Raw genomic sequence first — 26,496 nt, 5'->3', positions numbered from 1 at the left:
GGAAAAGAAAGATGCTAAGAAAATTTTTAAATAACCTTGTCTTTTTCTCTTTTCCAGAAAAGAGACAGGACAATGGCCGGGTGTATTACGTTAATCACAACACCCGCACCACCCAGTGGGAGGATCCTCGGACCCAAGGGTATGTATGCATGGGGGTTGGGGGCCTGGCTGGGAAGTGAGAGCACCTTTAGTTCTTAGCATCTGACCCTGCCTGGCGCTGCACCCGCCATCCAGGGGAAGTAGAGCAGGCACGTTGGGTCCTAGAGCCCCTCTGGAGAGTGTCTGCTGCTAGTAACGTCTAAAAAGCCTCTTGGGACCTTGGCCATGCTGCCTGACAATGCGAGTGTGCAGGATCCCAGAGAGAACCCAAAGGGCCGTCGCCCTCCGCTTAGAAGGGGGGGAGGTTGGTCGGACCGTGCCCCAGTAGTGCAGACGGGCTCCTCTGTCAGAGCTCTGGAGAAGGGGGCAGTCTCTCGGACTTGGGACGATGGCCACCTCTGTCTCTCTCGCCATGATTGGGCCCAGCTCTGGGCCATCCTAAATAAAGGGCTCTGCAGACACTGGCTGAGACCCAGATGAGGCTGAGACGAGAGAAGCCCGGGCCTGCAGAGCAGGGACTTTGCTGCGTCTGTGGCCCATGACGACACATTTCTTTTGGATCCTGCAGGATGATCCAGGAGCCTGCCCTGCCGCCAGGCTGGGAGATGAAATACACCAGCGAGGGGGTGCGCTATTTTGTGGACCACAACACACGCACCACAACGTTCAAGGACCCTCGGCCTGGATTTGAATCAGGGTAAGTTCTTCATCCTGCTGCAAGGGCTCAGTCAGGCTTTCAGCCTGGGCCCAGAGAGGGAAGCTTGGGAGAGGATGGTCAGACAGGTGAGCTTGGGTTTGTGCTGTTTGAGAGCACCCCCTAGTGGCTAGCCTTGAAGCTCTAGCTTGGATCCCCAGGACCCCCGAAGATGCTAGACAGAAGTTACCTGGAAAGAAGGAAGGGTCCAAATAGATAGTAGCCCAGGAACTCCTTTGGGGATCTTTAGAGTTTCTTTAAAACAGAAGTTCTTTGCCTTTTGTGTGTCTTGGACCGCACTGGTGATCTGATGAAACCTGTGGATCCCTTCTCAGGCTAAAAAGCCCTACGTTAGCGTGCATAGGAGCACACCTCTGGGAGATATCTGTGATCCCTGGAGGCAGGGACTGGAACAAGCTGGCTTTCCCAAGCACATTGCAGTCCCATCATTCTGTATTGAGCAGTAGGATTAACACAGACGGCTTTGTCCAAAGTTCATTTTCCCTTTTGAAAAACACTCAAATCATTCTATAGCAGATGCTCACTGTATAGTTGGTGGACTTGAATCAGGCAGCCTGATGGTGGTGGATGAAAAATTCAACTCATTTCCAGATGGTTTACAGTAACGGTTCTGGGATCTCTCCAAAACGAACCTGATCTGAGCTTGCCTGGTCAGGGTTCTGGGAAGCAGGAAATCTGAGTTTCCGTGCCAGGTCTATCCCCAAATCCCACTGAAGGCCTCCTCTGTGCTTCATCATAGCCTGGTGGCAACTCTGGGTTCTCCAGCTGCCATGGCAGAGTGCGAGCCCTGAGGGGTCCTACTGTGTTGGAAAGGCTTTGAGGATTGGACCAGGGATAGAGACCGTGTGTGTTTACTGTCCCAGACCTGGGGTCGTTTGGCTAAGATGCTGTTCTTGAGAAGATTGCTCAGCAGATTAATGGGAGGTGGGGAAGCAGCTTCCAAGGAGTGGTTGTGAGGAGAGCGTTCACGCCCCTGAAGCTCTGGGTCCTTGAATTCAGTTGCTTAATGAAAGTCACTTTCTCTTTGTCTTAGTTTCTCCATTATTAAACTAACCAACTCTCCCAGGATAAAACCTTATAGGACAGAGAAAGGTAAACTGCTGGTGCTTGGGAAATTTCATAAACTCTGCAAATTGTTTGTCATAGAAATAAACCAGGCGGTTCTCCCGGAGCCTATGATCGAAGCTTTCGCTGGAAGTATCACCAGTTCCGATTTCTTTGCCATGTGAGTACGGTATCAGTTATGTCGTCCCTGTCTGGGAGGGCAGTCCCAGCCAGAGTAATCATGATTGCCCAGTTATTTTCAGCCCTAAGAGGATGAGGAGTAATCCTATGGAGTCTTAAGGGTTTGAGGAAAGCTAACTTCTCTCGTTCTGGGGAGATGGAGCGTCTGTCGTTTTGACTTTTGCGGTGGAGGTGGTTTAGGAACCTGGATGTTCATTTCTAGCTGAGGTCAGGTGGCTTTCCAGGCTGAGGCTGCCTGCTGTGTGGTACCCCTGGGCTGGGACGGCTCTGAGTGGTGGAGCAGCGGGGAGCAGAATAAGTGAAGATCATTTGATGCCCTGCTAAAGGATTTGGTTTTCTCTTTCCAGTCAAATGCCCTGCCCAGTCACGTGAAGATCAGTGTGTCCAGGCAGACGCTTTTTGAGGATTCTTTCCAACAGGTAGGAAAGCCCCAAATCGCCCGAGTTCTGCCCCTTTACCCGGGCCCAGGGACGTGGAACAGCCATGCCCAGTCCTTGTGGCCTGCTGACTGGCCGAGTAGATAGGTGGAGTGGTCCAAAGGAGAGCACTTTTGGAAAGATGCTTGTTCTGTTCAAGCCGAGGCCTTGGGGAAGGGTCCTCAGCTTCCTGGCAGGTTCTGCGCCGCGCTGTGGCCGGCGAGAGCGGGGCACTGACCCTTTTTTTGGTGTGGGGGGGTCTGTATTCTTTTCTTCTCAGATCATGAACATGAAGCCGTACGACCTGCGCCGCCGGCTGTACATCATCATGCGTGGTGAGGAGGGCCTGGACTATGGTGGCATTGCCAGGTGAGCCCGAGGGGTGGGTGCTTGAGTGCTCTCACGGGTGCCTGCTCCGTTTTTTTCTCTCCCTCCTGGGGAACAAGACCCATATGGTTTCAGATTGTATCAACTCAGGTGGACTCCTTTCTCTCTCCTGGGTTTGGCATCACATCACCTTTTGTCTCCTCCCCAGGACCCCCTTGAGTTAGCACGAAGTGTGCATCTGAAAAGAAGCCAGAGATTGCTTCCTATTTTTCAGGTGGTGAAATATATTTTATACTCTTGGTACTTTAAATGCAAGCACGGCAGACATCGTGCGAGTCACATCCTCTCCCTCAGATCTATTTCCCTCCAAACCAGGATCAGATAAGGCAGTGGTTTTTTAAAAAAAAGTTTCAAGTACCATCACATGTTTTTTCTATAATTTGGTTCACAATCTGTAGGACAGTAAGTAGTGTGCAGAGAAGAGGTCACACATGGAGAGAGGAAGTTGGTGACTCGAACCCCTGCAGCCCGAGTTATTGCCCTCCTCTGTTGTCCACCTAATAAAGTAGGCAGTCATCGGGAGGGCAGCCTCTGTGAAAGTGCAGGTGAATGGGCAGAGAAAGGAGGCTTCTGTGCCAGTGGGCGTGTCCTTTGCCGCTCTGGGGTGTCTCTCGCTTGGCTCTGGGTTCACTCCTCTGGCCCACCATGTCCTCTCCTTGTTGCACTTGTGTTTGTCCCACTCTAGATTATTGTTCCTTCTCCGTGGTGACCTTCCTCCTCCTCCTCCTCCTCCTCCAGGCTTTGGTTTGTGGGCTTCCGGTGTGGCTCCTGCCCTTTGTGTGTGTGTGTCTCTCTCTGTGTCCTGCCAGTGGTTTTACCCTATGGTAGGTTACGTCATGCTGTTCTACCACAGGGTAGAACCACGGACAGGATACTGGGGCGCTCTCGGCATCGGAGGAATCCTCGTCTCTGGCCACAAACAGCTGAGAAGCCAGGGAGGAGGGACTGAAGGAACCTGGCTTACTTATCATGGCTCCTTTTGGGTTAGCTCAAGTGCTGAGGGCTCAGGGAGGCTGGCACGAGCCTGGTGCCCAAGGAGAGCGCAGGGAGCGGGAGGGGCTCAGGTGCACGCCCTGAGGATGAGAGAGGCATCCCAGTGGGGAGTGGCAAGGACAGGTTCCTCGGGGACCCAGGAGGACACGATATGTGATGGAAAATGCGATTGATCATTGAACCCCAGAAATTACAGCAAGGTTAGGAAACCTGGGGAGGGCTAGCTGGGTCTGGGAGGTAACCGCAGATAAAACACCTTGTCTACTCTGCCTTTTCACCTGGGACACAGGGCACGGCCGCGTCCCCAGAGCCGGCCGCGCTGGGACCAGTGAAGGGAGGAACAGGGACCCAGCTGAGTTGTAAAGCGCTTTGCAAACCTGACCGTGCTAGACAAATGCCAGTTGTTGTTATCGTTGCTGCTGTTGTCACTGCTATCGTTCTGCCCGTAGCCGAGGCAGCACGAGATCGGCTTATGTGGAACAGTCCCCAGGGGAAGCCTGTGCCCACGCTCGCCTCCCTGGGCTAAGCCACTGTTGGGGGCTGAGGCCCTGCTCCCCCCGGCCAGCTCTCACATGTTCTGCCGCCTCTTTCTCGATGCAAGGCCGTACGTTGCTGAGCGTAGCCGACCCAAGGAGGACCGCCGAGGCCTTTCCCTGGGACTCGTGGCTCCGGAGCTTGCTGCTGAGGCTGTAGCAGACAGTGCCGTCCAGTGGCTTCGGGGTAGGCTTCCCTTTGTCCTTAGACCTGTCTTTTCTCTTCTCTCACAGAGAATGGTTCTTCCTTCTGTCTCATGAGGTGCTCAACCCCATGTACTGTTTGTTTGAATACGCTGGGAAGAACAACTACTGCCTGCAGATCAACCCCGCCTCCTCCATCAACCCAGACCATCTCACCTACTTCCGCTTCATTGGCAGGTTTATCGCCATGGTAAGGGCTCCCGGGAGGGCGCCTGGGGTCCAGAGGCCCCGTCTCCCCGCCTCCCTCCGTGATGACCCCAGGACACATGCAGGGCTATCCTTGCCTTGGAGAGTTATGAAGTAGGCTGATGGCTGGGGAGCTGCTTAGTCCTTCCATGGACTTCTCCCCTGTCCTCAAATGGTATACAAGTTTTTTGGTACTAAAATCTCTTGGATTCTGGCTTAAAATGTTCATGATAAGAAGTGTGCATCTAGTACTAGTACTGGAGTTCTCTCCTAGCAACTGACCTAAAACCCCCTAAAAACCTTATTCTGAAAGGCCTGGGGACGCCCTTAATCTTTGCCTCTCTCCCCTACCTGGGAACTCCTTTAACCTTTGCCCCTCTCCCCAACCCATGGACACGTTTCTGCTGACCCTGCCATTCCTACCATGTTGGCTGCGCTCCTCAGAACAGGCTAGCTGGATTGGGAGCAGCGCTGGCTTGCGTTGCAGAGTACGGCCTACTTACTCCCACCTGAGGAACTAATGGGGGGAGGGGGGTGCCAGTGCAGCCAGCCCCACGAAAGAGAACTCGGGCCCTGGGGCAACAATGATCCCTCCCTGCCCAGCATCTTGGCAGCCTGGCTGTTGTCGCAACCTCTCTCCCTAGCGCCTGGAAGCTCGCTGAGGGCAGGGATTTTGCTCTTGCCTTTGGGTTCTCGGTGACTTGGTCTGGGGCCTGGTCCATAACAAATGTTCGTTGATTATTTCTAACTCACACCTGCTAGCTTTAGGGAGCCCAGTTCTAAGAGCAGGAGGCCGAGGTGGAGGCCTCTGCCCTTCAGAATTAAGTGCCAATTTGAGGCACCCATACGGCTGCAAGTGCCAGGTTGGAGCTGGAGAGGGTGGTAGGTGATCCGTGACTGCAAAAGCGCTGATTTGATTACGTTGGAGCGTCCCTCCTTCTTGGGGGACGCTTGTAGGAGTTTTATGAGAGGCTTTCTGTGACGGGAAAGTATTAGTGAGATGTAATTTGGAAATGTAAAGAGTCTAGAACGGGATGTGTAGGAGCAGGAAGGTTCAGAATGTGGAGAGTTAGGACGTGTCCAAAGGCTTCTTGGGAGGTTCGTAAAGATGGCGACATTGTGATTGAAGTCCCAGGCTAGGGGCTTGTCTGACTAGGGCAAAGTCTGCCTCATCACGGCAGTGCACTTATGGGGAGCAGAGCCATCCCAGGACTGAGGGGAGGGACGTGTTCTTCCTGGGATGTCAGGCGGCTGCTTCCCTGCCTTCCTCCAGGGGCCGGAGGACCCGCTTCTCAGAGTCGCGCGCCCCTCCCCCTCGTCTAGAAGTTTTTGGCCAAGGTGTTGGGCTCAGGAAGTGGGCACATTCCTTTCAGGTCTCCCAAAGGCTGCCCGCCCGAGAGCTGACAGGACCGACCAGTAAAACCCCAGACTATTACTCACGACTGGCCCGCCAGTCCTCTCCAGTGTCTGCATTATTTTTGGCTGCCTCTGCCTCCCAGATCTTGCAGCCCGTGAGTCAGGCAGCCCCCTGGAGCTGTTTAGACAAGTGCTCTCAATAAGCCCAGGGGCAGCCAGCACCCAGGCCCCTCTGCGGGCACTGCCCAGGAGGGCGGCACTGGTCAGTGGGCCATGTCCTGGGGCTCAGGGAGTAACTCTTCCATCGTGGAGCATCAGAAGTGGGACGGGAGGACCTCGGTCTCCTCTCCTCAGCCCCCCTGGGTCCCTGTGGAGGCCGAGGTGACTCCTCTGTCCCAAGTGTGAGGTGACGCTGCCTGTGGCTCCTTCTCTAGGCTCTCTATCATGGAAAGTTCATCGACACCGGCTTCACGCTGCCCTTCTACAAGCGCATGCTGAACAAGAGGCCGACGCTGAAGGACCTGGAATCCATCGATCCCGAATTCTACAACTCCATCGTCTGGATCAAGTGAGTGGTTTCCATTGGCAGGCGGGGGTCTGGTGCCGGCCCTCGGCGTGGAGGATTAGCGCCGCCGTGCAGCTGTTTGCCCTTTGCCTGTGAAGCTAGAATGCAGCCGGGCAGGAACGAAGACCCTGGCAGCAGCTTTGTGGCCTAGAGCTGAGGCTGCGTGGTGGGATCTGGGCTCGGCGTCAGTGACCTGTGCTTTCTGGAGGACGCCCCTAGCAGTGACCCCCTGGGTCCTTGGCTGTGGGCCCTGTGGGAGGATGAGGGAGCATCTTCCTGTGCTGGTCACTTCCCATGATGTAAAACTTTTTTGTTTTTCCGGTCCCTTCCCCACCCAGAGAAAACAACCTGGAGGAGTGTGGGCTGGAGCTCTATTTCATCCAGGACATGGAGATCCTGGGTAAGGTGACAACCCATGAATTGAAGGAAGGTGGCGAGAGCATCCGGGTCACAGAGGAGAATAAAGAAGAATACATCATGTAATTCTCAAAGGATATGGGTGGGGGGAGGGAGACCCTGTACTGGGGCTGCCCAGAGGAGAGATGTTGCTGGGCCTGCCTCGGCGTGGGCCGCAGGGGCGAAAGAGGGTGGGAGCTGCCGTGGGGGGCCCTTCATCTCCCTCTCCTATCGCTGCTACATTTTGCCAGGGCTGAGCCAGCGCCTTCAGCCAGCCTGGCCCTCGGCTTTCTGGGACACTTCACTTGTGCCCTGATGTGAGGGAGTCGGCGTTTGAGCTGGGTGCCGCGGCCTGGTCCCCAAGGCAGGGTGCTGTCTCTGCCTCGTGCCTGTGAAGTGCCAGCCACAAGCCAGGCCTTGAATGGCAAAGGCTCCTCGGAGCCAGAGGCAGCGCTTTCTCTCCTGACTTGATTGCCCTGATGTGGGCAAGTGTTGTGATCCCCATTTCATAGGCAGGGGGGCTTAGCATGAAGTCCTATGGCATGTCCAAGTTAGTGTGGGCGGAGATGCAGACAGGGGCCTGCCAACCCCGAGTCCGGTGCTCTGACTGCCCACGGCAAATGCGTCCAAGCGAGAGTCTCGCCACCTGGCTCATGTGGTGAAGAAGGGAGGGCCCCTACATCGCCCTGCGATCAGTCAGTCACCCAGCTAGTGCGTACCACGTACCAAGCCCTCTGCTTAAGCATTGTGGAGGTGGAGAAAGCAAAAACCTCCCCGGCTCTGGAGGAGTTCCCATTGTAATGGGGAGACGACACTGCACCGAGAAGCTCCAGACTAGGTCTAGACTGAGCCATTCTTTATTCTTTGTTAAACAGGGGATGAGGCTGGTCTGGGCAGCAGTAAAGTGCTTCCCTCACCAAAAGGCCGAGAGGGAAACAGGAACTCACGATCAGCCTCGTTTTACAGATATTCAGTAGTAGCAGGGTTTGGCCTCTCATTGACAGCCCTGGTCAGTGTTCTGCCAGATGACCTGAAGATCTGGTCCCTTGTGTGGAGTTCTCACTTCAGAATCCCCAGCCTTTTTTTTTTTTTTTTTTTTTTTTGGATAACTCCTGCCTTGACTTACAATATTTGAAGATTTCTTTTTTTTTTCCCCAGCCCTTTTTAAAAGACTTATTTTTAATTGATTGATTGAATTTTAATCTCCTTTTCACTGAATAATTTTGGATACTTAAAAAATATATTGCAAAAGTTTCAGCCCTTTGAGGTACTTTTTTCCCCCCATTTATCATTCTCTGATCTTTCTGCAGAATTTAACATAACTGCCTTCTATTTCTTGATCCTTTATTCTTTCTGGTACTTCTGTGACCAAAGAAGATCCTTTATTTCTCTTCTCTCCCCTAAATGTTACCATTCCTCAGGACTCTGCCCTTGCCTGTCTCAGTCTCTATCTTTCTCTCACTGTTTTACTTTTTAAAGACTTTCAAAGAGGAAGTCTTTAAAAATATTATTATATGAATTGTCATCATAAGCTAATTATTATTTTCCCTCTATTCTCTTCCTTGGTTATCTCATCCATTCTCATAAGTTTCATTGTTTGATCATCATGTGGATGATATTTGTTGTTGTTTGACTCTTCATGAACCCATTTGGGGTTTTCTTGGCCAATATCCTAGAGCGGTTTGCCATTCCCTTCTTCAGATCATTTTACAGATATCAAAACAGAAACAAACAGTTTTAATTGATTTTTCTGGAGTCATATAACTAGTAAGTGTCTGAGGCTGGTTTTGAATTCAGGTCTTCCTGACCCCAGAGACAGTACTCTATCCACTGAGCCACCTGGCTGTCCCTGTGGATGATTTTCAAATCTGTTTTTGCAGCTTTGACTTCTTTCAGGCTTCAAACTTCAGGCTTGTAATTCCAACCATCTGTTGGACATCTTCCTTGCATGTCCTGCTGGCATACCTTGAACTTGGCATTTACAAATTGAACTACTCATCTTTTGTCTGTAACCATCTCATCCTTCCCAGTTATTCAAGCTTGAAACCTTTTATTTTATTTTCAGTTTTTTCCTTTTCCTTACTTCTTCCTTTTTTTTCAGGAATGTGCATTCTGTAGAATGTACTCCTTTTCATAGTCACTATTTGATTACTCTTGTTTAGTCCTTTATTACATCTTCCAATAGTGTCTTAGCTAGACTTTCTGCCTGTTGCCTCATTTCTAATCTTCCTAAATACTACATACAGTAAGATTAATCTTCTTAATGCATGTCTTCAGTCATATTTTGCAATAAACTGAATATAGTTTAGACTTCTTAGCTTCATGACCCTTCATCTTCCTAGCCTTAGCTCCTAATAAATCTATCCTTCATGTATTCTATGTAGTTAAATTGGGCAATACATTCTCATAGCCTTCTTCTCTGGGATGATCTCCCTACCATCTCTGTTTCTGAAAATTCTACTTACCCATCTATGAAGACTAAGGTTAAATTCTCTTTTTTTCCATGTAATTTCAGTTTATTTACCATTTAGGCGTGATCTCACTGAGCACTTAACTTTTTTTAAAACAATAAATTTTTATTGATACATATTTTTTACATATTCCAAAATTTCCTTCTGTATACTCCTCCTGTCTCCCTCTCATCATCACCCCTTGTAATTTTATTTTTTTCAGAAGAAAAAGAGAAAATTACAAAATAATCAGTAGAAAAAAAATGGCAACATATAGTTTTATATCTGTGGATTTCTCACTTACGCAGTGAGGGGAGGTGTCTTCTCATGATTTATAGTACTTTTATCTCCCTTATATCCTTATAATGCAACACTATCACATTGTATGGTTGTCTTATCTCTCTTCTTGAATTATAAGCTTTGTGAGGGTGGGGATTGTGTGATTTATTCAGTTTTGTATCTCAGACTCTATAGGGCCTTTCACAAAGAACACAGTAAACGTTTGAGTTAGTGAATGAGTAAAATTTGTACTTCTGGAGCACAGGGTTGAATCCAGGCATGCTCCCTTGCTTGTATGGGTGGGGACATGTAAAATGATTCTATGGGTAGCAGAGAACCTGAGAAAAAGGGTTGGAGACTCAACTTATTTGGTTTCTGATGAGCCAGTTTTTGATTTTAGGTTGCTGACAGATTGGAGGTTCACCCGAGGTGTAGAAGAGCAGACCAAAGCTTTCCTGGATGGCTTCAATGAAGTGGCTCCATTGGAATGGCTCCGCTATTTTGATGAGAAGGAACTAGAGGTGAGATCCTTGAGCTTCTTGTGGCTATTTTCCTTTTAAGTAGCTGAAAGGTCATAACTTGCTTCTGGGGAAATTCCTCTCTCAATAATCAGAGCTTCATAGTTCTTTGGAAAAGAACAGGATTTAAAGCTCAGATAGCTAAGGCTGAGTCCCACCTTTGCCATCTGTGATTTAAGGAATTTGAGACTAATCACTCCCTAATCGTTGTGGCCTCAGTTTACTCACCTGGAAAAGGAAGAGGTCTGACTAGCTAACTAGGCTCCTTGAACTCTGCAGTTGTGATTTTCAGGCCCCAGGTTAACATGCTTGAGGGTTTCCCAAGTCAGGTAGGTGTAGCTTGTGACCCTTTCTGGGCTACTTATTTGTAGAGACTTCTTTTTTTGTTTATGGGAAGTATCCTGCTGGGAGATTGGCCTTTCATATCCAGAGGTTGCTTTTATAACAGCATTGACCTTTTAGAACTTAGATTCATCCTTAGGATGTTAGCAAAAGAGGCTTCTGAATAGGCAAAATATATATTAAAAAGTCCATCGACTAAATAAATCATTTTTACTCTACTCATGAACAGCTTTTAGAACCTCAGTCAAGGCCTGTTTTTTCTTTTTTCTTTTTTTTTTTTTTTTTGATTTGGTACTTGATTTTTCAGTCCAGAAGCATCAGAACAACAAATTAAAAATTTCAGGGAGGAGAGAGGCTTGGGCCTGGTACAGTGACAACAGCAAAAAATTACAGCCTCTTGTCAAGTAAAAGGCAGAAAATCTATTAAAATACATGAGAATTTGGAAAGTATCAAACACTTGAAATGAAATTCATGAAAATTTGAGGTTCTTTGGACAGGGGCAGACATCTGTCTGCATATATTAGGAGGTTCTGAAGGTGATAGAGTATAGTAATTGATAGTCATCATGTTTGCCTAGAGTCAGCAAGAAGAGGTTACATTATGACCAGAATATTTTGTTTAGGAAAGCATAGAAATATATATATTTTTTATTTTAGAAGGATTTTCCATAAAATGGTTAAAATTAAAGCTTTGGTCCTTAAAGAGGATAAATCCCAATTGAGAAATTAATGAATACAGATAACTTTATAGATCTACCAGATCCTTCTTTGGTAGGGCCTGTGGCTGTTCAAGATATAGAGAGCAGCACTTGCCCCCACCCTAGCCCCCTCTTGGTTTGGGTATTAGCCCTAAGGCTAATTCTCGAGGGAACTGGCCCTAATGCTGATAGGTCTCCTCATCTGTCTCCTAGTTGATGCTGTGTGGCATGCAGGAGATTGATATGGCTGACTGGCAGAAGAACACCATCTACCGTCACTATACCAAGAACAGCAGACCCATTCAGTGGTTCTGGCAGGTGAGTCTTGGGGATAGGCTTCCCAAGGGCCAAGGGATGGATAGGCAAAGAGGGATGGATAGGCAAAGTGGACACAGAGCATGAGCCCAAGAAACCTTCCGAGCCCAGAGCACCTTGTGCTGCTCTTTCCCATCCTCTCCCACTGCTTCCCTACCTCTTAGCCCTTGTGCTGGTGGCTTGTGCAAAAACACCCACCCATAGACATACGAACTTGTATTGTCTGTGGCTGTTTGTCCTCAGGCTTTCAAATGTGGTTCCTTGGAAAGGAAGTTGAAACTCTCTTGGCCCTTGGCCTGGAGAAGCTCTGGCTCGGCAGATCTAGGGTGATAAGTGGAAGTTAGTGCTCACCTTCCTTCCGGTTCTAGTCACTGGTGTGGAGGAGGCAGAGCACTGGACAAGGGGCAGAGGCTGGAAAGGAGGAAGCGTTTGCTTCCCTACAGTGACTTCCCTACTAGTCAGTCAGGAAGGGTAGACACACACTTCAGAGAAATGGGATGGACTTTCAGACCTGGACTTCGTGAGTTTGAGTAATCGTGAGGATCTACATTAAAGATCCAAGTTTAGCCAAGGTTAGGAAGTTTTCTTCTCATGCTCTATGGGCTTGATTGCTGCTGGAGGGAGCACTGACCTGGAGGCTGACAGAGATCCCGGGGGCCCAGCACTCCCTTGTGCATTGCTGCTAATGTTCTGCACTTCTGTTCTTTGGGAGAGGGCTAGCTTAGGTGTCCAACACTGTCTCATGGATGTTCAGGGCATGATGTCTCAGGGCAGAGAAAAGCATCTCTCTAACTCTTTCTCCGCTTCATCTGTTTCATTGGGTTATTGCTTAGGATGGAATTTCTGGGGCCCAGCATCTTGTCTGATTGGACTCCATTCTTTTTGGGTTTCAGGTAGTAAAGGAGATGGACAACGAGAAAAGGATCCGCCTCCTGCAGTTTGTCACCGGCACCTGCCGCCTGCCTGTGGGAGGATTTGCTGAACTCATCGGTTGGTATTTTAGCCCCCGAAGTGTGGGGACAGACAAAGAGAGGGAAGACCAAAGGTGATAGCCCATAGGCTCAGAAGCTGGGGAGTCTCAGAGTTCCAGAGGCTCAGGTGCAGTGGTGCTAGGATGGTCATGGCCTTAGTTACTTAGAAATACTGGAACTGCCATGAATGGGGGTAGAACAGTTTTCTTTATCACTAAAACCTGTGTTTTCATCATGGCCACTAGGCAGCAATGGACCCCAGAAGTTCTGCATTGATAAGGTGGGCAAGGAGACCTGGCTGCCTCGGAGCCACACCTGGTAAGTCTGCTCCTTTGGAGAAGGTGCCTGGGAAACATGGAACACCCTGACAAGATGGGGTTGAGGTATATACTTGATTGGGGGTCCCCCTGTTCTGTGCCTGAAATGTACCCCTTTCTGAAAGCAAGCAGTGGGCTGTAGCCTGGCCCAGAAAGATGAGCCCGAAGTGCTCAGGTGTGTGGTCTGTCTGACCCGTACTCCGGTCTGAGTGGGCAGCCTCCAAGGGGAGAGTCCAAGGCTCCTGGATTTTCACTAACAGCATTGTTCCTTTTTTCTTGCCAGCTTCAACCGTCTGGATCTCCCCCCCTACAAGAGTTATGAACAGCTGAAAGAGAAGCTACTCTATGCCATTGAGGAGACAGAGGGTTTCGGACAAGAGTGATGAAGAGTGGCCCCCTCTTGACTTTCCTGCCATGGCTGGGCAGTCACTAGGTCCTGTCCGTGGGGCAGCAGGCCATTTGACTCTCAGGAGGTCCCCGGCAGGGGGTGTGGTGAGGATCTCTAACTCTCCCAGCATTGGCAGATTTTCTAGGCCCTCTTGCCCGAGCTCTTGTTCCCCACTCTCGGTAGCCAGCTACTGGGAGATTGGAACGGCACCTGGGGTGACCCATCGCCCCTCTTCTCACAGTGGATATGCACGCGTGCGTGTGTGTGCGCATGTGTGGGGGCCCCAGGGGGCCAGAATCTCCTCAGTGAAGGTGTTCCCACTTTCTCCAGTGCTGGAGAATCCCATTTGTGCGGTGGGGGAGGAATCCCTATTGTTACTGGACCAAGCAATCGATCAGATGAAGAGGTGATGAGAGGGATAGGGTGGGGGGTTTCCCTTGCCTTTTCCAATAGGAGAAGTTTTGATGTTTAAAATAGAAGTTTTAATTTTTTTTTTTTTTTTTTAGTGATTCACTTAAATTGAATGTGAGAGTGAGGGATTTGGAATAGAGCCTGAGGGTCAGGCTGGGCCTGTCCCACCTCCATATGAGTCCCACAGGGGCTTGGGTGGCCGTACTCAGCCCTCCAGCTTCCTAGGGTGGAGGAGGAGGGGAGGCCACTGCAGAGGTCATTCCTGATTAACATATCGTGGGTTTTTGTTTGTTCCTTTTGGTGTGATGCTGCTGTTGCTCCATGGAGCCCTAGCTCTGGGTTTGGCTGGGACTTTTGGGGAACCAGGCCCCTGGGGCTCAAGTTCTCCCCTCCTCCCTCTCAGGAACATAGGTCAAGGTCTTCTGAGCCTGGGTCTGGCCTTAAGAGGACTGCCGAGACTTGGGGTGGCCAATTCCCTAAAAGCTCCCCCGGGTTCGGGCCCAGCTTGGCTGGAGAGCTGCCACTGGCTCGTTCAGCTTCCCTTCCCCCGGGTCCTTGGGCATCTGCCCTTGCAGGAGCTTCCTTGAGTGAAGCCTGACACCCAGGTGCCCTTTCCCAGCTCTTCAGCGTGCCCCATTATCTCCTGTTTGGGGGTGCTATGGGGAGTGGCAGATTTGGACAGCGAGGACGGTCTTCATTCTTTCTGCCCCCACAAACAAAGCTCCTTCCTCAGTGTGCCGAAAGGAAGACAGGAAGCGGCACCTTTTGCCCCAGCGTCTGGACGCACATTTCCCTTTCTCCCTTTGCCTCCTTGGTCCCTGAAGGCTCCCGATGCTGAGGGTTCTGCTTCTCATTTTGTTCCTTGTATCTGAACATGCTGCTCCGAAGGCCTCCTTAACTCCCGGAGCCCCCAGATGCCTCTTCCAGCTGCTCCTTGCCCACCCTGCCCTGTGCCATAGGGTTCTAGCTTTAAAGTAGGGTTCTTTGGCAGCTGCTTCCTGGCTCGTTCCCCCTGTGGGGATCTGAGCCCGGCAGCTCCGCGATGATGTGTCGTGTCCTCTTTTGAATGACACCTAGCTTGGGAGGGGGGACCAGCCCCTGTTTTCTCACTTGTTTGCTGTGTTGTACTGCGACCCCCTTTGATCCTGCAGGCTGCCGCTGCCGGGGCTCCCCGCCATGGCCGCGAAATGTCAGTTCTAGGGGTGTGTGTGTGTACGCACCTGCGTGCGTGTGCTTGTATGCGTGTACATATGTGTATATAAATGAAGTGTCTGTAAAAAAAAATCCTCCTTCTGTAGCAGCGGGCTGGTCACCAGCTCATTTTGTAATGCCCCTCCTGCCTCAGTAACGCTGATCTCTTGTGCAATAAATAATCAGCAGCTGCAGGTTGTATTGGTGTGGAAGTCAATGGAATCAGTTACTGCCCCTTCTGGGAAGAGGGTGGGTGCCCGGCTCACCTCGCCATTCTGGGAAGCAGGCCTGAGTCACTGCTTGGGCTCCCAGCGCTCAGGGTCAGCTGCTCCTGCCCCCTTTGGACATTTCTGGCTTTACATCTCTATACACACCGGGATTTTTTTGTTGTAAAGCAAGAATTTGGGTGTTAAATGAGGGTTGGGCAAACTAGCATGTTTCAGTGAGAATAATGGCTCTGCAGTCCCCACTCAGTCTTCTGGAGTCTTTTTCTGAAATGTGTGGGGACGGTTTCAAAAACCAATGGCAGAAAGGTTAGACTATTGAAGGTTGACGGTCGGGCTCCAAACTTTCTCCTAAGGTGCTTTCTCTGAGGCATTATGGCCTCTTCTAATTGAGTGGTGGGGACAAAGGGGGTTGGGGAAGCACAGAAGTTCAGCTATTGCATCCAAAGGGAATTGGCACATATGGCTTCCAGGTGTGAGGGACGGCCAGAGAAAAGCTTCTAGAGCTGACATGGAGTGTCATTCATGGACTGGGAAGGTGGAAGGTCAGCATCACTGCCTTGCCGATTGCTCAATTGCCTACATTGTGAAGGTGGCTAAGTTACCAAGGCATCTGTTAAGTCAAAGGGTTCCCATTCTAAAAAGGTTATGGAGGATTATCTATTGACCATCTGCTGCTTTAAGTTCCTGTGAGAAGAGTTTTGTAAACAATGACTTAAAAAAAACCCTAAAGCACATTTACATAGTGCCTTAAGATATGCAAAAATGCTGTACAAATATTTTATCCTCATGACAAACTTGAAAGGAGATTGTCTTTATACTCCCTATTTTATAGATGAAAGGTAGGTGACAAGGAGTCACAGATAATATCTGAACAACAATTGAGCTGGTGTCTTATTCACAAAGGGGCCTTTCTCCATTTCTCCTTATCTCCAGGACACCAATGGAAGATTATTGCCCCTCATCTCCCACCACTGGTGAAGTTACTGCTGGATGGGACATTGCAATAATAACAGTACCCAATATTTTGCACAGGATTCAGTATAATCCCAATGCAATATAGCCATATGCATGATTAGTCTGGTTTGTTTGAGAGTTAACCCCAGAACAGTGAAAGTCTCAGGAGGTCACTTTTCATCGACATTGCAAATCACATAACCGACCGAGCTTGAATTGTTGAAGATTTTTTTGGGTTTGGGCTGTTTAGGAAAACAGTTAAACCTTCCTTTTCTTAATTGATGAGAGTCATGTGATATTGCTGTTTATGATGTCTCAAAAAGCCCTAGTTCTGTTCTCCTCCTTCCTGTGTTATAGCAGTGGGTCGTTTTATCTTAGAAAATTGTGTTGTTTCTGTTAATGGTGCTCATAGAGTCCATATCCTGAAGTAAGCAAGTACTTCTCTTGTTAAATCCAGGAAGAGTCTCCATAGGACTGCACAAAACATAAAAATCATTTCTCTGTGAAACCTCTTAACCTCATCATGTCAAGTATTCATAGACATTTTCAAAACCTTACTTGCACTTACAATCTATTGGAGAGCCAGTGCCCACGTTGGCAGAGTGGAAAACCCGAGGCTCCCTGCTGAGGCCCACAGGTCCCCTTCTCTGAGTTGGGAATTCTGTCAGGCTTTCCAGGCTCTAACTTCTTTGTACCTTCCCCTCTGGCGATGGGGCAGTACTTGACTGGAAGGTGCTGACAGCAGTTTACAAATTTGCCAGTCCAGCAGAGGTGTCAGTTCTTGGACTGTCCAGGTGCAGCTAAAGAAAACTGTGAACGCCCGCTTGCAAGGGGGGCCCTCTCAACGGCGCCTTAAAGACTTTGGAAAAGACTTGTCACATACGGATTGTCCAAAGTCAAGCCCATGGTCCCGGCCTGCCAACGAAAGCATTGCCCATTCAGGAGTTTGGCCCAGAAAGCATGGCAGCTTCATGCAGGGCTTTTAGCTGAGGAGTTATGTTTATTCTCTGGGTGAAGGGATAAAATGAGGCATGGCTTACGTGGATTAATGGGAACTGTTTTGAGAAAGGTCATATCTGACGTGATAGCCAATGTAGAACATCATTCACATTTTCCTGGAGCTCTGCTTACCACCTGACAGAATTAGTAGTGCTTGTCCCAACACGAAGAATCAGGAGATCCCAGGAGGAGACCAGCAGAATATCTGTAGTAGTCTCCCCTAAAGATAATTTTTAGAAAGAGGATGGCAGAAAGGTAACCCGACAGCTGGAGCTGTTTATCTCCCTGAAGATAACTTAGGCATAGCTTCCCCTCAAAACAAATTAATTTGATTCAAGGTCACAAAAATCATTGATTTCAAACTTGGCTCTTAAATAAGACATGGAGTCAGGCAGTTGTGTGGTGCAGTGATTAGAATACCGGCTCTGGAGTCAGGAGGACCCAAATTCAGATCCAGCCAACACAAGCTGTGTGATCCTCGGCAAGTCATTTAACCCCAGTTTGCCTCACCAAAAAATAAATAAAAGACCAGAGAAAGGGAGGAAATGCCCCTAAAACAGTACTGTTGCAGTAAATATGTTTCTTGAGGATTTAAGATATATCACAATGTAGAGATATGGCAATAACAATAATAGGTTAATAGTACAACAGAAAATGTGTTAGATTTGGAATGAGAGGACCTGTGTTCTTAGCCTCTTTTCTAGTCCCCAGGTTTCCTCTTCTGTTAAATAGGAAGGTTGGACCATCTAGTCTCTGATGTATTGTCCAGCACTAAATCTATAGTTCTGTGAGCCTATGCTTGCTTCTTACAGAAAGTGGAGAAAGCAACAATGGGAAATGCTATTATGGGGGGAGATCTAAAGTCTAGATCTCGGGGTAGAAATGTTGCAGGAAATTCTGTGAGTAGAAGTGAGCACTTCAATTTAGAACTTGTGGTAAAGTAGAAGAGAAAAGCTCAGTGAATTTTGGTTGACATGCTTCTTGAATTTGGGGAAAGTAGATTTCAGAGGGTTCACAGAATAAAATGGTCCACAGGGACTAAAATGCTACAAGGTAGTCCAAGTAGAATGGGAAGTTCTCAAGGATGAAATTATGAAGACATAGAGAAAAGATTTCAATGAAGAGGAAAAGGGAAAGTCTAAGGAGACCAATGTAAATATACAGAGAACTCAAATGAGCTATGCAGATTTGTTTAAAAGGAAAAAAAAAAAGATGGAAACAATGGCAGATAACGGAGGAAGAATATGAAAGTATGTCATGGTCCTGTGAGAATAAGATTAGGAAATCTACTGGATTAACCTCTCTGGCTTCTAATCATGTCTGTTTGGCCCATGACACAAATGCAAATTATTCCAATATATGAAGTACTATTAAAAAAGTCCAATTCCTTTGGTTGGCTAGACCTATTTGTCCAAAAACTAGGAGAAAGGAATTTCCTAGAAATTATTCAAATTCAGAAAAGAAGTGATAAAGCTCAGAATGACTTGGGCTCAAGAGCAAAGTCAAAGACAATAAAAAGGTATGCTTAAGCAATGATGGAGAAAAGAGAGGATTTAGGCTCACTGTTTTGGTTGGCAATGACAGTAGCGATGGATGCCAGAAAAAGTGGAACTTTATTCGACTTTTTATTTTGTCTCCCCTACCCTCTTCTGGGAAGGAAAATAATCTGAAAGATACGAATGAGAGAATCACAAGGAATTGAGTAGGGAGAGGAGGACATTTAGCTGCCCTTCATGAATTCAGGACTAAAAGTGTATGTTAAAATACTCGAAGTATTGGTGATGACACAGAATTGTAGAGCTAGAAAAGGTCAAAATGTGTCTGTCTGTCTCTCCCTCCCTCTCCATTTCTGTCTCTCTTTTCCTTCTCCTTCCCTCTCTCTTTGCCTTTGTCTCCCCCTCTCCTCTCTGAAAAGAGAGTAGAATCTACAAAAAATGGGCCACTGGCTTGACTTTGGTTCTAGAGTATCTGAGGGATAACTAATGCATATCTAAAAAAGGAAGTAATCACAAAGAGTTAATATGATTTCTTCCAGACCAATGATTTCCTTTTTTGAAAGGGTCAGGTAGACCAGGGAAATGAAAGACAAAGTGGGATAATGGAAAGAGAGCTGGCTGTTAGGATTCCCTACGTCAGTTATCTAATTTAGCAGGGTACTTAACAGTTCTCTAGTTCACTAATGTACTTAGTACTTATTAGAGTTCTACAAGATTCATACCTTTAAGAGAGCATACAAAAGGACAAGCCCACTAGAAGAGAAGCCCACTCTTGGAGGTGAAGACAGATTCATTCTATTTTCTCCCTTTGTGCTGGCTGGAGGCTGAAGTACAAACCTTTGGATTTGGAGACATTCGGAGGGAGCTAGAGACAGAAGCTGGCAGAGGCAAGATCCAGACGGCTTCCAGAAAACTAGCTGAGCCCCAAGTGAAGGATATAAGACTTTGAAGATGATAAAAGATTTGGACTTCAACTCCTGGCTGCATTTGAGGTGATTATTACACAGAACTGAAACTAAGGCTACCTCCAAAAGCCCCTCAAGAAACCTGCTCTCAGAGAACATATTTTAGAGAAGAATATTACAGGATAATGGAAAGAGAGCCAGCACTGGAGTCGGAGGACCTGATTTCAAAGCTTACTTCAGACCTATATTACTTGTGTGAATTTGGATAAGTCATAGCTATAAAATAAGGGGCCTGGACTAAATAGATGGCCTCTGAAGTCCTTTCCACCTCTGTACCTACAATGGTGATCCATATAGAGTTCACTTCATCTTTAGCAAAACATTTCATAATATCATGCATTGCTCCTTTTATGGAGAGATGTGGGCCAGATGATGTCTATAGGATTTTTTGAAACTGGCTTAATAACCAGAACAAAAGAGAAATTATTTATAGGTGACCCTTGACTCCATGTAAAGGTACATTTATCAAGTTTCCAGCTTAGCCTATATGACACACTGGATTGGGTGTTGGGTCCCAAAAGTTCTTAGCCAAAAAGTTGAACCAAATCCAAGAACATGAAGTTAATAGGGATAGGGATAGATGCAAAGGCTTACACTTGGGGTAAAAAAAAAATCAATTTTCTAAGTGCAATGTATGGACTGTGTGACTAAATATCAATATCATACATATATCACACATTTAAGCATTTATTAATGTGTGAAGCACTGTACTAAGCATGGGGATACAAAAATACGAAGAATGAGAAGGTACAATTCCTGTTCTCAAGGAAATCAAAGTCAGGATGCAAGTAAGAGATATACAGAGTGAATTGGAGATAATTAACAGGGAAGATGCTAGCATTAAGGGGAATTGAGAAAGGCTTCTTACAGAAGGTAGAATTTTCTCTTGGCCTTGAAGGAAGTTAAGGAAGCCAGAACAAAGAACTTAGGAAAGAGGGGATCCCAGTAGTAGTCGAGGGGCAGCCAGTGAGAATGCAGTCAAGACCTGGAGTGGCTTCTGTGAGGAACATCGAGGAGTTTTATAGGGTATAAAGATGCAAGAAAACAGGAAATGTAGGAAGGGGTTATATGGGCTTTGAATGCCAAATGGGATTTTATATGTGACCCCAGTGTTTATTTAATAAAAGGATAAGATGGTCAAAACTGTGCTTTTGAAAGAGATCCTTGACTACTGAATGAAGGATGGAATGGAGCAGGAAGAGACTTGAATCAGGGAGACTAACTATTAGGCTAATGTCTAGTTCTCCTCTTAGTTTAGGAGAGGTGATAAAGGCCTGCAAAAGGGTGGTAGCAGTATCAGAGGAAGGAAATCACACATAAAAGATGTGAAGATAGAATTAATGGACCTTGGCATATGGGGGTGAAAATTTAAGGACAATACTAGGTCATGTGGTGATTAGGAGGAGGATGACTAGGAGGCTCCCACACTGATAGGAAAATTAGAAAGAGTGGAGGGCTTTGTGGGGGGGGGAAGAGGTTAATCGGTTCACTTTGTAAAATGTTAATTTTAAGATATTTATCAGCTATACACTTTGAGATAATTAATAGGCAGTTGGAAATGTGAGTGAAGGGTAGGAGGGAGGTTAAGAATGGATGAGGAGATCTGAGAAATCATTGGTTATGGTGGCTGATGAGTTCACCAAGGGAAAATAATAATTGAGAGAAGAGGGTGTAGGACACAGGACTGTGATACTCATGGTTAATTGGTATGATCTGGATAAAAATCAAGAAAGTGGAACTGAGATTGAGCAATCAGATAGATAGGATAAAAACTAGAATACAGTAGTGCCACAAAAACAGAAAGGAGAATGTCTAGAAGAGGTTAATTGACAGTGTCAGCGGCTACAGAGAAGGATGAAGATTGAGAAAAGACCATTAGTTGTGATAATTAAGAGGTTGTTAGTAATTTTGGAGGGAGTGGTTTTGGCTGAATGATGAGGTCAGAAGCCAAATGGGAAGTGAGAAAAAAAGAAAGGGAGGGAAGGAGAGGAAAAGAAAAGGGAAGAGAGAGGGGGGAAAGACAGAATAGAAAGACAAAGAGATAGAGGGAGATGGAGGAGGAGAGGGAGGGACAGATGGAGAGAGGAAGGGAAAGAGAGAGATATAAGGAATGATAAATAATAGGATTGGTTATATCAAATGAAAGGCTCTTTTTTTCATGGTGAGAAAACATGATTGTGTTTGTAGGCTGCTGTGAAGACCGAGATAGCACCCTGGTTGCCTTAGAATCAGCCAGAGTCAGGGTAAGCAAAAGTCCTTGGTCTTTATTCTTGGTCTTTGGTAGAATTGAAGGGAATGGACACAGCAATCTCCACACCTTCTTTCTCTTCTTCCCCCAAAAAAGTAACTCTGGCTTGTCTTACTCCATCCTCTAATTCCTCCTACAATTCTCTGTATACACCAACAGATCGAGCCAGCACAGAATGGTGGGAAGGGCCATTTCCCAAGCATATGCTTATAGAGTATTGTCCAATTGGTAATTAGCCTTAAGTGCTCAGTTGTTCCACCCCAGTGCATCAATTCAAGAGTTTCAGTCCTTTGACAGCCTGCAATGAAACAGTCAGTAGCCAGTTAGATTGAAGATTAGTGAGAGTGGGGATGACAGAAGGGATGATTTGCTAGAGAAGATGGATGGAATGGGATCAGAGGTGCATACAAATTTCCCTAATGAATATTGATCCAAAAATTTTAGTGTTATTTAACATTGATACTTACAAGATTACAGCAATATATCTAATATTTATTTTTCCCATTACATATAAAAAACAATTTTTAATACTGATTTTTAAAAACATTGATTTCTAAATTCTCTCCCTCTTTCTCCTGCCTACTCATTGAGAAGGCAAACAATTTTATATAGGTCATACAAGTGCTGTCATGCAAAATATATTTCCATATTAGTCATGTTGTAAAAGAAAACAGAAGGCAAAAAAAAAAAATCCACAAGAAAAATAAGGAAAAAATTTTAACATATGCTTCAATTTGCATTCGTATTTCATCAGTTCTTTCTCTGGAGGTGGATGACATTTTTCATCCTAAGTCCTAATTATCTTAGATTTTTTTTTTTTAATTGCTGAGAGTAGCCAAGTCATTCACAGTTGATCACTATACAGTATTGTTGTTACTGTGTATAATGTTCTCCGAGTTCTACATATTTCACTTTGCATCAGTTCATGTCAGTCTTTCCAGGTTTTTCTGGGAGCATCTTGCTTGTCATTTCTTATAGCACAATGGTATTTCATAACAATTATATATCATCTCGTTCAAACCCCAATTGATGGGTTTTCTCTCACTTTCCAATTCATTGCTACAACAAAAAGAGCTGCTATTAATATTTTTGTACATATAGGTCCTTTTCCTTTTTGTTTTTTATCTCCTTGGGATACAGACTCAGTAGAGATATTGTTGGGTCAAAGGCTGTGCACAGTTTTATACCCATTTGGGCATAGTTCCAAAGGTCTCTTTAGAATGGTTGAATCAGTTCACAATTCCATCAAAAATGGTTTAGGATCTAAATTTGATCCAGCAATACAGCTACTGGGTCTGTATCCCAAAAAGCTTAAAGAAGAAGGGAAAGAGCTATTTAAAATGTACAAAAGCATTTACATAGGAGTTTGTTGTTGTGGGATTTTTTTTGTGTGTGTATGTGTGTGATGACAAAGAATTGGAAAATGATACAATGTCTACCAATTGACATATGTTTGAATAAGCTGTGATATATGCTTGTGATAGAATATTATTGTGCTTCTAAAAAATGACAAGCAAGATAGTTTCAGAAAAACCTGGGGAATGATGAATTGATACAAAGTGAAGTGAGCAGAGCTAGGAGAACAGTGGTATGCAGGAACAGTTATAATGTAAATATAGTCAACTGTGAAACACTTAGCTACTCTGATCAATATAATCATCCAAGATAATTCTGAAGGACTTAGGTTGAAAAAATACTATTCATCTAAAGAAAAAGAATTAATAGAGTCTGAACACAGAATTAAACACTCTTTTCCTCCTATTTTATTTTTCTTGTCTCCCCCCAACATGGCTAATATGGAAATGTCTTATATAATTTCACATGTGTAATTAAAAATTTTAATTAGAATGTACATTCATTTTTTAACATTTTCATATGAGTCATATTGAGAAAGAAAAATCACAACAAAAGGAAAAAAACAGGAGGAAAAACAAGAAAAAGGTTAAAATAATATATATTAATATTAATTATAATAATTAATAATAATATGCTTCAATCTGCATTCAATCTCCATAGTTCTCTCTCTGGATACAGATGGCTTTTTCCATCCAAAGTTTATTGGAATTGCTTAGGGTCACTGAATTGCTGAGAAGAGCCAAGTCTATCATAATGTATCATCATGTAATCTTGCTGTTGCTGTGTACAATGTTTTCCTGGTTCTCCTTGCTTCACTCACCTTCAGTTCATCACATATAATTGATATCACATTTCTTGTCTTCTCAATAAATGGAAAAGTGATAGGAGGAGAAGAGAAAATTCAGAACTCAGAATTTTAAAAAAATGAATGTTAAAAATAAATGACTTGTTTTTCTAAAAAAGATGAATGTAGAAGGTCAGTCTTGCAAGAAGGGCCCTCTCATCATGTCAGACAAAGGTAAAGGAGGAGAAAATATCAGAAGGCATCTGAGTGATGTGAATTGAGTAGATGGGAAGAAGATGGAGCCTTCAGAGAGTGGCTGTAATGTTTTTAATGAAATATGAGGGAAAGTAAGGTTCTTAGTTTGAGAGGGTAGTAGTAGGAAGAGCTATAGAAGATTTAAAAAGGGATTAAAATTTTTGGAAAAGTCTGTGTGGTTTATGGGATAGTGAAGGTTAAAAAATTTGCCTTGTCTCAGTGATGTGTCCCAGGTGAGATAAAGTAATAACATATATTTGTGGTCGATCACTCAGCATGGTTTCATGTTTTACTCTAACATGGTCCAGCAGTTTATGAATAGAAGAGAAGGAAGTACATGATAGGAATAATTTGAAATTAAGGCTTGACAGATTGTAATTTGTTTGAAAAACATCTGAGGATTTTAGTGGACATCAAATTCAATATGTCAATAGTATGATGTGGCAGCCAAAAAAGATAATATGATTTTAAAATTCATTAGGAGATACATAAGGCCTGGCACAGGGAGATAGCTTTCCTAGTGTTTTATTAGAAATACTGTTTATTTTTGAGTGGCACAATTTTAAGAAGGGTTTTGATAAGTAAAGAGCATTCAGAAAAGGGTGACTACAAATCTGAAGGACTCGAGTTTATGATATATAAGGACTGATCAAAGGGCACTGGAGGTGTTTAACTTGGAGAAAACCTTCAAATTAGGAGGACATGAAAGTTTCTGTCAGCTTTTTGAAGAGAACATAGAAAAGGGAGTAGATGTGCTCTTGGCCTCAGAGGTCAGTGTTAGATTGAGCAATGGGTGAATGTTGCAATTTGACATAAATATAATACTTCCTAATCTTTAGATCTATTCAAAAGTAGAAAAGTCTTAGGAGGGAGTTGGCTCCCCTTGGGAGTTTGTCTTTAAGAAAAGCTAAGATGACCACCTGTTGGGTAGGAATTCTTGTTGCCTTACACTAGAATGACCCCAGGGATCACTTCCAGCTCTCTGACCTGTGCTCCTCTAACCAACAAGCTCTATTCCTATAAATGACGGCTCTTAAGTTATGGGGGAAATATTTTTGGCAGTCTGTTGTCAGTTACTTTGGTCAGATCAGTCTTGTTTTATAGATGAAAAAAGTAAAAATACGGACATTTCATAGAGATACAGATCACAGAGGCCAGAATTGTAATCAAAAGTGGGCAGTAGAAGTGAAATTTAGATCTCAATTCCAGTCTTACTGAATGTCTCAGGGAAAACAAAAGAATCTGGAGAATCTGAAGTAATTTTTTTCTCTCTTCCTACCAAAGACCCACCATCACTTCACTTAGCAACAGTGGTTATAGTCTGCCTTTGATATGGATATTATATTCCGGCAGTGTCTGATCTCAGAATGTCATTAGTGTTTGGGCTTCAAACTAACCCAATTTAGCATAAGCCACATGTAATCAGTCAAGGACAATTTCTGGGTTATTGGTAATTATAGGGTGGAGAGGCAAGGGTTAATGATACCATTGTGATCATCAATTAGTTTGAAGTATAGCACAAGCATAAGTATACTACCATTTCTTGAAAGTTAAATGACTTGTGTTTTAGAGAGAAGAGAGCTGACTATGGAAATTTCCATCGTATTGGGAGAAAATTAATTTTACTGCTATAGGATAACTTTTGATTTTCCTTTCATTTGACAAAGTTTTTGCTTGCTTTAGTCATCTAAAATCTAATATATATCTAGGTTGACACAAAGTAAAAAGGTTCCAATAGAAAGGACATTGGTTTAAGTGGGAAGATCTGACTTTTTAAATATGATATTACTAATTTCAGTCACTTCTCTTTCTGCCTCAGTTTTCACATTTGTGAAATGGGAGTTTTTCTAGATCAGAAGTTCTTAAACTTTTTTGTGTCCTGGATCCATTTGGCGATCTGGGAAACCCAAGTTCCCCTTTCAGAATAATATTTGTTATCTCCATTCATAATAGAAAGAAATGATAAATTACAAGTAGGTATTTTCTCTTCCATATAAATTCAAAGACTTTCTGAAATCTATCCGTGCATCCCAGGTTAAAAATTCTTATCCTAGATGATCTGTTAGGTCCCTTTCAGCTCTAAACGCTTAAAACTCTGCTTCCATGCTGAAGGGCCATTATTGGCTTACTTTTTATCCTGAGTCATTCATGACCCATTAGTGCCCTCTTCTGTTTTTCTTCCTGAACTAACTTACATTTCTCTCCCTCTGCCCTCTCTGGCCCATCCACTTTTGTTC

General features: G+C 45.3%; 1 protein-coding gene across 2 annotated transcripts in view; it reads left to right on the top strand.

Annotated features, from left to right (window-relative positions):
* The window catches only part of WWP2 (WW domain containing E3 ubiquitin protein ligase 2), a 125,564-nt gene extending 110,395 nt beyond the window's left edge, over positions 1–15,169 (top strand). For both annotated transcript variants that reach the window (XM_051974702.1, XM_051974701.1), the window contains 13 exons: positions 58–139; positions 668–796; positions 1,961–2,039; positions 2,407–2,478; positions 2,756–2,844; positions 4,623–4,782; positions 6,569–6,702; positions 7,038–7,178; positions 10,225–10,345; positions 11,596–11,700; positions 12,591–12,687; positions 12,914–12,986; positions 13,269–15,169. In XM_051974702.1, the coding sequence (XP_051830662.1) occupies positions 58–139; positions 668–796; positions 1,961–2,039; positions 2,407–2,478; positions 2,756–2,844; positions 4,623–4,782; positions 6,569–6,702; positions 7,038–7,178; positions 10,225–10,345; positions 11,596–11,700; positions 12,591–12,687; positions 12,914–12,986; positions 13,269–13,368 (1,382 nt within the window). In that variant the 3' untranslated portion in view covers positions 13,369–15,169. The remainder of the gene's footprint in view (positions 1–57; positions 140–667; positions 797–1,960; positions 2,040–2,406; positions 2,479–2,755; positions 2,845–4,622; positions 4,783–6,568; positions 6,703–7,037; positions 7,179–10,224; positions 10,346–11,595; positions 11,701–12,590; positions 12,688–12,913; positions 12,987–13,268) is intronic.
* Positions 15,170–26,496: the final 11,327 nt, after the last annotated feature.

Source organism: Antechinus flavipes, chromosome 2 (genome assembly GCF_016432865.1).
Source record: "Antechinus flavipes isolate AdamAnt ecotype Samford, QLD, Australia chromosome 2, AdamAnt_v2, whole genome shotgun sequence".
Classification (NCBI taxonomy): domain Eukaryota; kingdom Metazoa; phylum Chordata; class Mammalia; order Dasyuromorphia; family Dasyuridae; genus Antechinus; species Antechinus flavipes.
The sequence above is the reverse complement of the archived record's forward strand: the minus strand, read 5'-3'. Positions and strand labels throughout refer to the sequence as shown.